This window comes from Ranitomeya variabilis, chromosome 6, assembly GCF_051348905.1.
Source record: "Ranitomeya variabilis isolate aRanVar5 chromosome 6, aRanVar5.hap1, whole genome shotgun sequence".
NCBI classification, from domain to species: domain Eukaryota; kingdom Metazoa; phylum Chordata; class Amphibia; order Anura; family Dendrobatidae; genus Ranitomeya; species Ranitomeya variabilis.
In genome coordinates this window covers 368,841,097-368,856,691 of record NC_135237.1, presented here as the reverse complement: position 1 = coordinate 368,856,691, position 15,595 = coordinate 368,841,097, and the positions used below count along the sequence as shown (strand labels likewise).

The 15,595-nt window shown below is 47.3% G+C and overlaps 1 protein-coding gene across 3 annotated transcripts in view; it reads left to right on the top strand.

The window, feature by feature from the left end:
- LOC143782515 (glyoxylate/hydroxypyruvate reductase B-like) overlaps positions 1-15,595 on the top strand; it is a 136,444-nt gene that overhangs the window by 83,014 nt on the left and 37,835 nt on the right. For 2 of the 3 annotated variants that reach the window (XM_077270025.1, XM_077270024.1), the window contains exon 1: positions 8,448-8,747. The exons of the other annotated variant lie outside the window; for it this stretch is intronic. In XM_077270025.1, the coding sequence (XP_077126140.1) occupies positions 8,589-8,747 (159 nt within the window). In that variant the 5' untranslated portion in view covers positions 8,448-8,588. Of the gene's footprint in view, positions 1-8,447; positions 8,748-15,595 lie in introns of those variants that run through there. 3 annotated transcript variants of the gene reach the window in all.

Genomic DNA, 15,595 nt, shown 5'->3' with positions numbered 1-15,595 from the left:
TATCTGTATATTGGCTTGTGAATTTAAGTGTTTATGTCTGGTGGGTCAAGAAGACAGACTTGCCAAATGATATACTATCTAACATACTGTGTAAAGGTACCGTCACATTAAGCGACGCTGCAGCGATATAGACAACGATGCCGATCGCTGCAGTGTCGCTGTTTCGTCGTTGTGTGGTCGCTGGAGAGCTGTCACACAGACAGCTCTCCAGCGACCAACGATGCCAAGGTCCCCGGGTAACCAGGGTAAACATCGGGTTACTAAGCGCAGGGCCACGCTTAGTAACCCGATGTTTACCCTGGTTACCAGTGTAAATGTAAAAAAAACAAACACTACATACTTACATTCCGGTGTCTGTCGCGTCCGCTTCCCTGCACTGTGTAAGCGTCGGCCCTAAAGCAGAGCGGTGACGTCACCGCAGTGCTGTGCTTTACGGCCGGCCGGCGCTGACACAGTGCAGGGAAGCGGACGCCGGGGGACGCGAGAGACACCGGAATGTAAAGCCCCCGTCACACTAAGCGAGGTCGCTAGCGAGATCGCTGCTGAGTCACAAGTTTTGTGACGCAACAGCGACCTCAGTAGCGATCTCGCTATGTTTGACACGTACCAGCGACCAGGCCCCTGCTGTGAGATCGCTGGTCGTGTCGGAATGGCCTGGACCTTTTTTTGGTCGTTGAGGTCCCGCTGACATCGCTGAATCGGTGTGTGTGACACGGATTCAGCGATGTCTTCACTGGTAACCAGGGTAAACATCGGGTTACTAAGCGCAGGGCCGCGCTTAGTAACCCGATGTTTACCCTGGTTACCATCGTAAATGTAAAAAAAAACAAACACTACATACTCACATTCCGGTGTCCGTCAGGTCCCTTGCCGTCCGCTTCCCGCACTGACTGACTGCCGGCCGTAAAGTGAAAGCACAGCACAGCGGTGACGTCACCGCTCTGCTGATAGGGCCGGCGCTCAGTCAGTGCAGGAAGCGGACGCCGGGGGACGCGAAGGTGAGTATGTACTGTTTGTTTTTTACATTTTACACTGGTAACCAGGGTAAACATCGGGTTACTAAGCGCGGCCCTGCGCTTAGCAACCCGATGTTTACCCTGGTTACCCGGGGACCTCGGCATCGTTGGTCGCTGGAGAGCTGTCTGTGTGACAGCTCCCCAGCGACTAAACAGCGACGCTGCAGCGATCGGCATCGTCTGTATCGCTTCAGCGTCGCTAAGTGTGACGGGGCCTTAAGTATGTAGTGTTTGGGTTTTTTTACATTTACAATGGTAACCAGGGTAAATATCGGGTTACTAAGTGCAGCCCTGCGCTTAGTAACCCGATGTTTACCCTGGTTACCAGTGAAGACATTGCTGAATCCACGTCACACATGCCGATTCAGCGATGTCTGCGGGAGATCCAGCGATGAAATAAGGTGCTGGCCTTCTAGCTCCGACCAACGATGTCACAGCAGGATCCTGATCGCTGCTGCGTGTCAAACACAACGATATCGCTATCCAGGACGCTGCAACGTCACGGATCGCTATCGTTATCGTTGTTAAGTTGTTCAGTGTGAAGGTACCTTAAATTAGTCTGTAATAGTGACTGTACATTGAGAGTGTTAAGCTTTGTTTATTGATGTGTGCTTATATGATAATATTGCTACTTAATCCCATCACCATTGTTTACCTTATCTTGATGTTGGACTGAAAGACCCTGGGTAATTCTAAAAATAGCTTGCATGCCTTGGGTATAAAAAGACTCAGAGAACACATCCTGGGGGACGGAAGTAACACAGAGCTACCAGCCAGATATTCTGCAAACCACCCAACAGACAAGAGAAAGGACTGCAGCCAATTCATCATGGCACCATCACGAGGGACACTGATCTAGGATTCTATAGGAAACAACCTAGGGGTTTTCGGCTCCAGTTGGAAGGACACAGATCTGATCCAGTGACCATCTCTGAACCATGGATATGTTTGGAGAAAGCCAGGTTTGGGACCCGCTGGTCGCCTGGTTTCATGGAGATGGTCAGATAAGCCAGGTGGTGACTCGTGTCAACTGGCTTTGGACCTTGTATGGACTCTATAGACAGTTCTTGGTCATCTCCCTATGCTTGTCGTTACCCCTTCTCTGTGCGTGCATCCACAGATGGAGTAGTGACCCTGGGAGCTCTGACATCATGTAAACTGGCTTTGGACCTTGTATGGACTCTATAGACAGTTCTTGGTCATCTCCCTATGCTTGTAATTATCCCTTCTCTGTGCGTGCATCCACAGATGGAGTAGCGACCCTGGGAGCTCTGACGTAACATCTACCATTGTCTTGGCGAGTCAGCGGAAGGGTGAGGCCCTGTAATGTGCACCATCTTGGGGTAATTGGTGGGAGTGTTCTGTTGGCTATTGTGTGTTGTGGTTCAATAAAGTATTGCCACACTGTTTTACCTTAACCCTGTGTTGTCTGTGTAGTGTATTGCCCACTGGGAGATAGAGCGGGCGTTCAGTGGTATGAGCCGTGGTCCATGCAGTCTTGCTAAAGACAGCCGGGCCAGTGGACGAGAGCACCCACTGACCCCGTATCTCCACAGACGTGCTCTCCACCCTCCTGTCAAGATCGCATCTCACCACTTGCACGCTTGACCTGCTCCCGTCCCACCTCATCCCTAACCTCGCCACAGTCTTCATCCCAATCCTAACACACCTTCAATCTCTCACTCAAATTCCCCTCATCCTTCAAGCATGCCTCGATCACATCCATCCTCAAAAAGCCCTCCCTTGACCCATCCTCTGTGTTTAGCTATCACCCAATATCTCTTCTCCCTTATGCCTCAAAACTACTTGAACTGCATGTCCATCTTGAACTGTCCTCCTTCCTCTCATGCTCCCTCTTTGTCCGGTTACAATATGGCTTTTGACTGCATCACTCATCTGATACTGCCCTAACTAAAGTCACCAACGACTTACTAACTGCCAAGAGCAAGTGACACTACTCTGTCCTCCTTCTCCTGGACAGTGGTCTGCCTTCGATACTGTCGACCATTCCCTCCTGCTACAGATTCTTTAATCTCTTGGCATCACAAACTTGGCTCTATCCTGGATCTCGTCATATCTAACAGACCGAACATTCAGTGTCTCCCTCTCCCACACCACCTCCTCACCTTGCCCCCTGTCTGTGTTCCCCAAGGCTCAGTCCTAGGACCCCTACTCTTCTCCATCTACACCTTTGGCCTGGGACAGCTCATAGAATCCCACAGTTTGCAGTATCACCTCTACGCCGATGAAACGCAGATCTACCGATCTGGACCCGACCTCACATCCTTACCAAAATCCCACAATGTCTGCTATTTCAGCTTTCTTTTCTGCTTGCTTTCAAAAACTGAACATGGACAAAACAGAATTCATCATCTTTCCCCATCTCAATCTGCCCCTCCACGAGACCTATCCATCAATGTCAATGGCTGCTCACTTTCCCCAGTCCCGCATGCTCGGTGCCTCGGGGTGATCCTCGACTCTGCCCTCTCTTTCAAGCCTCATAGCCAAGCCCTTGCCTCCTCCTTTTGACTTAAACTCAGTAATATTTCCCAGATCCGTGCATTCCTTGACCATAAAACCACAAAAACGCTACTGAACGCCCTTATCATCTCCCGCCTTGATTACTGCAACCACCTACTCTCTGGCCTCCCTCTAGGACTCTGGCACCTTTCCAAGCCATCCTACACTCTGCTGCCCGACTAATCCACCTGTCTCCCCGTTATTCCCCAGCCTCTTCTGTCTGCCAAGCCCTTCACTGGCTTCCTATTGTCCAGATGCTTCAGTTCAAAACCCTAACTATGACATACAAAGCCATCCACAACCTGTCTCCTCCATATATCTGTGACATGGTCTCCCGGTACTTACCCACACACAACCTTTGATCCTCTCAAGATCTCCTTCTCTACTCCCGTATTATCTCTTCTTCCCACAACTGCATACAAGACTTCTCCTATGCCTTTCCATGCTCTGGAACTCTCTACCCCAACACATCAGACTCTCGCCTACCACGGAAACCTTCAAAAAGAACCTGAAGATCCACCTTTTCTGACAAGCCTACAACCTGCAGTGATCCTTAGTCTGCTGAATCGCCGCACGACCAGCTCTACCCTCTCCTACTGTATCCTCACTCATCCCCTTTGGACTGTGAGCCCTCGCGGGCAGGGTCCTCCTTCTGTACTTGTGTGTGCCTTGTTTTGCTCATGCTTATTGTGCTTGTCTATATCTGCCCCTTTCACATGTAAAGCCCTGTGGAATAAATGACGTTATAAAAATGTATTATAATCTACTATATAATCGTCTAAGGGTCACTTCCGTCTTTCTGTCTGTCACGGAAATCCCAAGTCGCTGACTGGTCACGGCCAAACAGCCACGACCAATCAGCGATGGGCACAGTCCGGCAGCGAAATGGCCGCTCCATACTCCCCTCCAGGCAGCGCTCACACAGGGTTAATAGCAGTGTTAACGGACCGCGTTATGCCGCGGTGTAAGGCACTCCGTTAACGCTGCTATTAACCCTTTGTGACTAACTTTTTTACTATTGATGCTGCCTATGCAGCAAATGTTAAAAATAATTAAAAAAACTAAAGAATCATTATATTCTCACCTTCCGGCGCCTTTCCCGCTCCTCGCGACGCTCCGGTCCATGCATTGCGGTCTCGCGAAATGATGACAAAGCGGTCTTGCGAGACCGCTACGTCATCATCTCGCGAGACCGCAATGCATTCTTGGGACCGGAGCATCGCTGAATGCCTGGGCTGTATCCGTGGGCCGTCTGAGGGTGAAAATATAATGATTTTTTATATTAATTCTTTTTTTAACAGTGATATGGTGCCCACATTGCCATATACTACGTGGGCTGTTATATACTATGTCGGCTGTGCAATATACTGTGTAGCTGTGCAATATACTACGTGGGCTGTGCAATATACTACGTGGCTGTGCAATATACTACGTGGCTGTGCAACATACTACGTGGCTGTGCAATATACTACGTGGCTGTGCAATATACTACGTGGCTGTGCAATATACTACATGGGCTGTGCAATATACTACGTGGCTGTTCAATATACTACGTGGACTGTGCAATATACTACGTGGGCTGTGCAATATACTACGTGGCTGTGCAACATACTACGTGGCTGTGCAACAAACTACGTGGCTGTGCAATATATTACGTGGCTGTACTATATATTATTTGGGCTGTGTTATATACTACGTGGCTGTGCTATATACTACGTCGCCGGCCGCGAACAATCAGCCACAGGCGCAGTCCGGCCGCAAATTGGCGTGGGATTTGAACAATGCTTCGCTAATTGGTCGCGCCCAGCCAGCCGAATCCTGTGTCTTCATTGTATTATTCTAAAATCTTCATAAATAAACTACATACATATTCTAGAATACCCGATGCGTTAGAATCGGGCCACCATCTAGTATTAAATAATTAGTAAATCAGCTAGAATGGAGTTACTAAAAGGAGGTCCTCAAAAAATCCACTCCGATCTAGACTGCTCAATGGTGAGTCAGCTAGAATGGAGTTGCTAAAATGAGGTCCTCAAAAAATCCACTCCGATCTGCACGGCTCAATGGTGAATCAGCTAGAATGGAGTTGCTAAAATGAGGTCCTCCAAAAATCCACTAGGATCCAATGTTATAAATTATGAGGACTCTGTTGCTGTGCTATGTTATGTTTCTCCCTGCGAAGCTCCGCTCACTCTTTGAAAAACTCGATTCCAGTCACCTCAGCATCAAACTGTACAGATTAGAGGCTACAGGGAGGTCCTCAAACAATCCACTCCGATCTAGACAGCTCACTAATGAATCAGCTAGAATGGAGTGGCTAAAATGAGGTCCTCGAAAAATCCACTCCGATCTAGACGGTTCACTAATGAATCAGCTAGAATGGAGTGGCTAAAATGAGGTCCTCAAAAAATCCACTCCGATCTAGACGGCTCAATGGTGAATCAGCTAGAATGGAGTTGCTAAAATGAGGTCCTCAAAAATCTACTCCAATCCAATATTGTAAATTATGAGGACTCTGTTGCTGTGCTGTGTTATGTTTCTCCCTGCAAAGCTCCGCTCACTCTTTCAAAAACTTGATTCCAGTCACCTAAGCATCAAACTGTACAGATTTGAGGCTACAGGGAGGTCCACAAACAATCCACTCCGATCTAGACAGCTCACTAATGAATCAGCTAGAATGGAGTGGCTAAAATGAGGTCCTCAAAAAATCCACTCCGATCTAGACGGTTCACTAATGAATCAGCTAGAATGGAGTGGCTAAAATGAGGTCCTCAAAAAATCCACTCCGATCTAGACGGTTCACTAATGAATCAGCTAGAATGGAGTGGCTAAAATGAGGTCCTCAAAAAATCCACTCCGATCTAGACGGCTCAATGGTGAAGCAGCTAGAATGGAGTTGCTAAAATGAGGTCCTCAAAAAATCCACTCCGATCTGCACGGCTCAATGGTGAATCAGCTAGAATGGAGTTGCTAAAATGAGGTCCTCCAAAAATCCACTAGGATCCAATGTTATAAATTATGAGGACTCTGTTGCTGTGCTATGTTATGTTTCTCCCTGCGAAGCTCCGCTCACTCTTTGAAAAACTCGATTCCAGTCACCTCAGCATCAAACTGTACAGATTTGAGGCTACAGGGAGGTCCTCAAACAATCCACTCCGATCTAGACAGCTCAATGGTGAATCAGCTAGAATGGAGTGGCTAAAATGAGGTCCTCAAAAAATCCACTCCGATCTAGACGGTTCACTAATAAATCAGCTAGAATGGAGTGGCTAAAATGAGGTCCTCAAAAAATCCACTCCGATCTAGACGGCTCAATGGTGAATCAGCTAGAATGGAGTGACTAAAATGAGGTCCTCAAAAATCTACTCTGATCCAATATTGTAAATTATGAGGACTCTGTTGCTGTGCTATGTTATGTTTCTCCCTGCGAAGCTCCACTCACTCTTTGAAAAACTCGATTCCAGTCACCTCAGCATCAAACTGTACAGATTTGAGGCTACAGGGAGGTCCTCAAACAATCCACTCCAATCTAGACAGCTCACTAACGAATCAGCTACAATGGAGTGGCTAAAATGAGGTCCTCAAAAAATCCACTCCGATCTAGACGGCTCAATGGTGAATCAGCTAGAATGGAGTTGCTAAAATGAGGTCCTCAAAAATCCACTCCGATCCAATGTTAATTATGAGGACTCTGTTGATGCGCTATGTTACGTTTTTCCCCGTGAGGCTCCGTCCACTCTTCCAATGTCGGTGCTGCGGCCAGGACTGGTAATACAGCAAAAGTAAAATTCAGGCAAAAATCAACAAACCGCGCTATGTGTAATTATTTATATTATAAAAAGCAATAATAAAATGTCAGTTTGATTAATCATGAAAAAAAAAATTGGCCCTTTGGAAATACATAACAAATATAACAGTTTAAGCAAGTATCTAAAAAATAGAAGTATTATATTATTACAATTGTAAAGCTGAGATATATATATACACACACACACACACACACACACACACACACACACACACACACACACACACACACACACACACACACACACACACACACACGTGTATGTATACATTCCAATTCCACTACATTGCAGTCTATGAGGCTCCTGGAATCCGCTCCGTTCTGAACATTGGAGTTGATTTTTTGAGGGACATCACTGTAGAAACTGAACTGTCTAGAATGGAGAAGCTGCAGAGAGATCATCAAAAAATCAACTCCGATCTAGTCACCTCACTAGTGAATTGTCTAGAGTGGAGTGGCTAAAATGAGGTCACCAAAGGCATGTGACTGCAGTGAGGCCTCAAAAATTCAACTCCAATCTAGTCACCTCACCAGTGAACCGACTAGAGTGGAGTGGCTGGAATGAGGACCACAAAATATCCACTCCGATCTAGTCACTTCAGTAGTGAGCCGTCTAGAGTGGAGTTGATAAAATGAGGCCTCAAAAAATCAACTCCGATCTAGACGGCTCACTAGTGAATCAGCTACAATGGAGTTGATTTTTTGAGGACCACAAAAAATCAACTCCAAACTAGACGCAACCCTAGCTCAACCCTTTACCCACGGCCCCGCACGCTGCGAGCGTAACCGGAACTCAGCAGTACGGTCCTAGTCCTTTCCGCTCTTGCTTCCTACGCCGCCATGTTTACCCAGGGAAATGGCAGACCGCGACCTCTACCCGGTTTAGTAATGAAATGTGATTAGAATCACACCGCCATCTTAGTAGTTTTGAGGATTTAAAAAAAAAAAATAATTAACATTTGAAAATTATGTTTCTCCTCATCCCTGATGTATTCTACTACCCGAATCAAATATGGCCGCTCGTGACTCCCGTGACATCACATGACCCCGCCCCGTACAGGAAGCCGCCACTGTGAATCCGGCTGTAAGAGAAGAGCGGTTTTCCAGTCAGTCACAGGGTTGTCATGGAAACAGTCTCACGCGCGTCACTGTGCTTTTCGTAACCTCTGTGGTGCCCGTACACTGGCGGCGCTTTCACTCCTGCTGCCTAGGGGAGCTGCGACTTATAGTTCCCTAGCCGCTGTATGGACAGAGAGGTTGGACACGGAGAAGCGAAGACTGGGTGGTTATTATTATGCCAGAACTGGCTGGGTGTAGGGGCAGGTCTGGCACCGCGCATGCTCAGTGCTGGTGTCAGAGTCCTGGGGCAGCAGCTGTTGTGCTGCTGCAGTTTCCAGCTGGAGGTGAGTGGTAGGAACATGCGATCATTCTTCACCAAGGTGGCCACTTCTTATGGGGTGGCCATGGCTGGTGCAGCTCCACAACTGATCCCATCCGCAGTGCCGCGTGTCGCCCCTTATCCGTCTGATCTTGATGACCTAGCCTGAGTTTGGGCCGTCAATATAAAAGTACGGGCAGACCCCTTTACAAGTAGACTTGTTCATTCCAAATGCTCAGATCTCTTTTCTACAGAAGTGTAAAAACATGTAGGTGGAATATTGATCGAAAACATGGCCGAGTTTTTTGCTCCAATCAGAATAGTGCAGAAATTGACAAAAATGTGTAAAACTCTGCAACCAATGTCTAATAAGTAGTCACCCTGCCTACAATGGAATAAGGAGAAATACAATAATGAACACATGGTGGTAAAGCCATAACCGGAAAGTAAAGCCTGTATACGTTCCCCTCCTGCCACACACAACAAGGCTCAGTAACCCATCAGCGTCCTTATCAGTACGTATTTGTATCAGTATGTAGGGTCACCGTCACGTGGTCAGATTATTATTCCATGGCACTTTACAAGTGAGGAGGGGTATACATAATAAAAACAAGTACAATAATCTTGAACAATACAAGTCATAACTGGTACAGTAGGAGAGAGGACCCTGCCCGCGAAGGCTCACAGTCTACAAGGGATGGGTGACAATACAGTAGGTGAGGGTAGAGCTGGTCATGCAGCGGTTTGGTCGATCGGTGGTTACTGCAGGTTGTAAGCTTGTCGGAAGAGGAGGGTCTTCAGGTTCTTTTTGAAGGTTTCGATGGTAGGTGAGAGTCTGATGTGTTGCGGTAGAGAGTTCCAGAGTAGGGGTGATACGCGAGAGAAATCTTGTATACGATTGTGGGAAGAGGAGATAAGAGGGAAGTGGAGAAGGAGATCTTGTGAGGATCGGAGGTTGCATGCAGGTCAGTACCGGGAGACGAGGTCACAGATGTATGGAGGAGACAGGTTGTGGATGGCTTTGTACGTCATGGTTAGGGTTTTGTACCGGAGTCTCTGGGCAATGGGGAGCCAGTGAAGGGATTGACAGAGGGGAGAGGCCGGAGAATAGCGGGGGGACAGGTGGATTAGTCGGTTAGCAGAGTTTAGAGTAGATTGGAGGGCTGCGAGAGTGTTAGAGGGGAGGCCACAGAGCAGGAGGTTGCAGTAGTCAAGGCGAGAGATGATGAGGGCATGGGCTAGGGTTTTTGCAGATTCTTGGTTTAGGAATGTACGGACCCGTGAAATATTTTTCAGTTGAAGTCGTCAGGAAGTGGAAAGGGCTTGGATATGTGGTTTGAAGGAGAGATCAGTGTCAAGGATTACCCCGAGGCAGCTAGCTTGTGGGACTGGGGAGAGTGGGCAGCCGTTTACAGTAATGGATAGGTTCGTTGGGGGGGTCACATGAGATGGGGGAAAGATGATCAATTCTGTTTTGTCCATGTTAAGTTTTAGAAATTAGCGGAGAAGAAGGATGAAATAGCGGACAGACATTGTGGGATTCTGGTTAGCAGGGTGGTATCTGGTCTAGAGATGTAGATCTGTGTGTCATAAGCATAGAGGTGTGTCATAAGCATAGCGGGACTCTTGACAGATAGGGGGCGAGGTGAGGAGGTGGTGTGTGAGTGGGAGACGCTGAATGTCCGGTCTGTTAGGTATGATGAGATCCAGGATCGGGCCAAGTCTGTGATGCCAAGGGATGAGAGCGTCTGTAATAATAGGGAATTGTCCACTGTATCAAAGGCAGAGGACAGGTCCAGGAGGAGGAGGACAGAGTAGTGTTGCTTGGCTTTGGCGGTTAATAGGTCATTGGTGACCTTAGTTAGGGCAGTTTCAGTGGAACGGTGTGACCGGAAGCCAGATTGTAAGCGGTCGAAGAGGGAGCAGGAAGAGAGATAGGAGGACAGTTCAAGATGGATGTGTTGTTCCAGTAGTTTGGAGGCATAGGGAAGAAGTGATATGGGACGATAGCTAGATACAGAGGATGGGTCAAGAGAGGGCTTTTTGAGGATAGGTGTGATTGAGGCATGTTTAAAGCTTGAGGGGAAGACACCAGTTGTTAGTGATAGGTTGAAGAGATGAGTTAGAGTTGGGATGAAGACTGTGGCGAGGTTTGGGATGAAGTGGGACGGGATCGGGTCAAGTGCACAGGTGGTGAGATGCGATCTTGAGAGTAGAGTGGAGAGTCGATCTGTAATGGTGGAGAAGTTGGTTTTGGAGGTGGAAGGCTGGGCAGTTAGGAGGAAGGGCTCTGACGTTTGTCGAACAAAACTCTCTGATGTTATCAATCTTCTGCTTGAAAAATGAGGCAAAGTCTTCAGCTGAGATGAGTGGGGAGGGAGGAGGTGCTGGGGAACGGAGGAGAGAATTGAAGGTGTTGAATAACTGTTTAGGGTTGTGAGACAGGGAGGATATGAGAGATGAGAAGTAGTTTTGTTTTGCTGTGGCGAGTGTGGCCTTGAAAGTAGTGAGGGACTGTTTGAATGTGATGAAGTGCTCATTGGAGTGGGATCTTTTCCATCTCCGCTCAGCAGCCCTGGAAGCTCGCCTCAGTTCTTTGGTCAGGCTGGTGTGCTAGGGCTGTCTGTTGATAATGTGAGCTTTGGTATATGTGAGAGAGGCAAGAGATTCCAAAGCTACAGCTATTGGTGTGTTATGTTGAGCGGCAGCAGCATCCACATTCTGATGGCTTTTAGTTTGTTTGTTTTTTTAATCAAAATTATGTTAACTTTAATACCTTATATTATTTTCATGCACTATTGCTATTTATTTACTGCAAGGTATTTGCTCATTTTGTTTTTAGCTTAGGTTTTGTCTGTTTAGTGGCCAGTGTGAAGATGCGCCTACACACTAGATGCATACCAACTTAGGCCGGGGTCACACGTACGTGTGCAATGTGAGAAACTTGCGCCTCAATACCCGGCACTGCCGCCGGCGATTCGGACCGAAGCGTTCAGCTGTATAGAAATACTTGCAGCCGCACATTATGGTCCCAAGTGCCTGCGGCAGTGCCGGGTATTGATGCAAGAGACTCGCATTGCAGTTGCAAGTGGGACTCCGGCCCAATATTCCATTTAATCTCTTTAGATTTTTATATTGCAATGTGAGCAGAAAGCAAAGCTAACTACAGGGTTGGTAGCCACTGTGCCATCTGGCCCACTGAGGAAGTGTTTACGAAACGCACGTTGGGGCAGAGGGAAGCACAAATAGACCCCGCAACAGCTCACAGGATCGCTACAATATTCTGGATCAATACGTAATGTTCTACTCTAGAACCTCGTATATAGATTAATATGCCTTCATATTAATATAATGGTATCCACTTGGCTCGTATCTGAGGATGTCTGTAAACCTCTGTTCTCAGACACTCACACTTATGATATGAGAGTATCTGATGTGAAGTTCCATTATACCCCAAAATAGTTTTGTTTATATAATGATTGTGGGTACAATTTTATAATTACCCTATATATTGGCTGATAAGTTTATATATATATATTGTAGCATTTCACCCGCTACGGGGCTAGGGGGGACACTCGCTTAGATGTGGCGGATGACACTCAGGAGACACGTTTCCTTAAAAGTTCACAGGGCTAATTGCTCCATAAACCCATTGCAACAGGAACAACAGGTACACAGTCTTACATCAGACAGATTAATCCTCAATGTCCATAGTAGAGCTCCGCTCTCTCTCAGACCTGTAGGCACACAGGTCGTGCTATGTCCAGCACATAGGCTTTCCAGCCTAAATGATCTCTGTCTGTTGTTCAGGACTTCTGTCCCCACATGGAACCGTCCAACACACAGGCCACTCTGCATTGTCCAGCCAGGACACCTGGAAGTGTGTCCACCCTGACACACACCCACACACCCACACCATGTGCTACACACACCTCCTTTACATAGGTGTAACCACACCCAGGTACCTGTCACATGGCCAGTCAGGTGAGCGTGACATCACCACAGGTCCTTACACTCAAAACAATCTTACGTGTTCAGACACGCCTCTTTCAGTGGGTTTGTAGGTGACTGAACCCACCGATCTCTCCAATCACCTGGAAGCCTCCCAACGTAAACAAATCCCTCAGCAGTAGATCTGCTTGAGCAAAACATACCCAGGCTTCCATCACAGGGCCCCCCACCTCTGCGATACACACCGTCCATCAATCACACGACCAGTCGCTATGCTACTATATATATATGTATATATCTACTATATAATTGTCTAAGGGTCACTTCTGTCTGTCTGTCTGACACGGATATTCATTGGTCGCGGCCTCTGTCTGTCATTGAAATCCAAGTCGCTGATTGGTCGCGGCAAAACATCCACGACGGATGTCAGCAACGGGCACAGTCCGGCGGCAAATGGCCGCTCCTTCCTCCCCACGGTCAGTGCCCGCTCCATAATCCCCTCCAGTCAGCGCTCACACAGGGTTAATGGCAGCGGTAATGGACCGCGTTATGCCGCGGTGTAATGCACTCCATTACAGCTGCTATTAACCCTGTGTGACCAACTTTTGACTATTGATGCTGCCTATGCGGCATCAATAGTTAAAAGATCTAATGTTAAAAATAATTAAAAATCATGATGTACTCACCGTCCTTCGGCCCCCGGATCAGGAACAGGCTTTTCCCGGTCCTCGCGATGCTCCGGTGAACGCTCCATGCATTGCGGTCTCATGAGATGATGACGTAGCGGTCTCGCGAGACCGCTACGTTATCATCTCGCGAGACCGCAATGCAGTCTTGGGACCGGAGCACGCGAGGAGCATCGGTAAACGCCTCGCTTGGATCCAGGGCCAACGGAAGGTGAGTATATAACTATTCTTTATTTTAATTCTTTTTTTTAACGGATATGATGCCCACATTGCTATATAGTGCGTGGGCTGTGCAATATACTACGTGGGCTGTGCTATATACTACGTGGGCTGTGTTATACACTACGTGGGCTGTGCAATATACTACGTGGGCTGTGCAACATAATACGTGGGCTGTGCAATATACTGCATGGGCTGTGCAATATACTATGTGGGCTGTGCAATATGCTACGTGGGCTGTGCAATATACTACGTGGACTGCAATATAATACGTGGCCTGTGCAATATAATACGTGGGCTGTGCAATATACTACGTGGACTGTGCAATATAATACGTTGCCTGTGCAATATAATACGTGGGCTGTGCAATATACTACGTGCGCTGTGCAATATAATACGTGCGCTGTGCAATATAATACGTGGGCTGTGGAATATACTACGTGGGCTGTGCAATATACTACGTGGGCTGTGGAATATACTACGTGGCCTGTGTTATATACTATGTGGCCTGTGTTATACACTACGTGGGCTGTGTTATACACTACGTGGTCTGTTATACACTACGTGGTCTGTTATACACTACGTGGGCTGTGTTATACACTACGTGGGCTGTGTTATACACTACGTGGGCTGTGTTATACACTACGTGGGCTGTGTTATATACTGCGTGCATGGGCTGTAATATACTACGTGAGCTGTGTTATGCTACGTGGGCTGTTATAAACTACGTGGCTGTGTTATATATATATCCTGGCTGAAGTGGTTATCTGTGTTTGCCTGTTTCTTCATGTGGGGTTAATATGGGCGACCATTTTGATTTACATTCTTTCTTATGGTACCACAATATTGGACACTTTCTTTTGATTTTATATCAACCCAGTGATTTTTCTCGTATGCAGAAAACGTAGTGATTTTCTCCAGTGTTAGGCCTCGCTCACACGAGCATATAATACAGCCTGGTAGTATGTGATGTTTTATCGAATAGCACACGGCCCACGTTATACTGTCGGGCAGTGCAGATCTGCGACATGCTGCAAGTGGCTCCACAAATTGGATCAAACATGCATACAAGTCTATGGGCGCAGCCACGACAGGACTGGGACTAAAATTCAGCCCTGGCATTTGAAGTTACACAGGCCCACCTGTCACATGGTGACTGTATAATATCTTTGTACACTTGTAGGTTACAAGTAGTGAGGGGAGTGTAACACGACTATATAACATATAATTACAGTTGTATGCAGCATTACAGCTCAGTCCTATTTATTGCTTTTAGTTGCAGTACCAAGAAAAGCCGCTACTTTACCTACATAACTGGATCTCGTAGATAATGAAGGGATGAGACGACCAAAGGCTGTGGAACCTCATTCTGATGCTCCATAAACGTTGCCTACAGCCACTTTTGGTTCCGCTGCGCAGCACGAGACCCAGTGACTCTGAAAAGCGGTGACATCAGTGACGTCACCGCTCTTCAGATATTCCGGGTCTTGCGCTGAGCTCGGCGACTGTGAAGAGCGGTATTGTTACTACCGTCACCGCTCTTCAGAGTCGCTGGGTCTCGCCAGGTCTGAGCTAGTAGTGGGGAGGTCTGATAGACACCTCTCCATTACTTACACTAGGAATTGATAGCAGCTGGCATTACGCAGCTGACATCAACCCTAAAAATCATGACACATACCAGAATGAAATGCTCTGGCGGCTGGGAAAAGCAGTAGAGTTAGCGCTATTCCCAGGCGCCGGGTGCTAACTACAACTGTCATCATCCTTGCCTGGTCTCCCTGTGAAGCATTTCTGTTGTATTTACATGCCCTAATCTCAGGCCGCTAAACGAGTGTGATCGACAATACTGAAGTCGTTCGCTTGTTTCCCGGCCTCTTTACACCAACTGAGAAAGAATGAAGGGAACAGAACAATCACAATTAGATCAATCTGTCCCCATACAGTATCATGTTATCAGCAGCTCAACTACAGTTTACACTGGCAATGTGCTGCTGAGAACAAGGATTTCTGTTCCCAC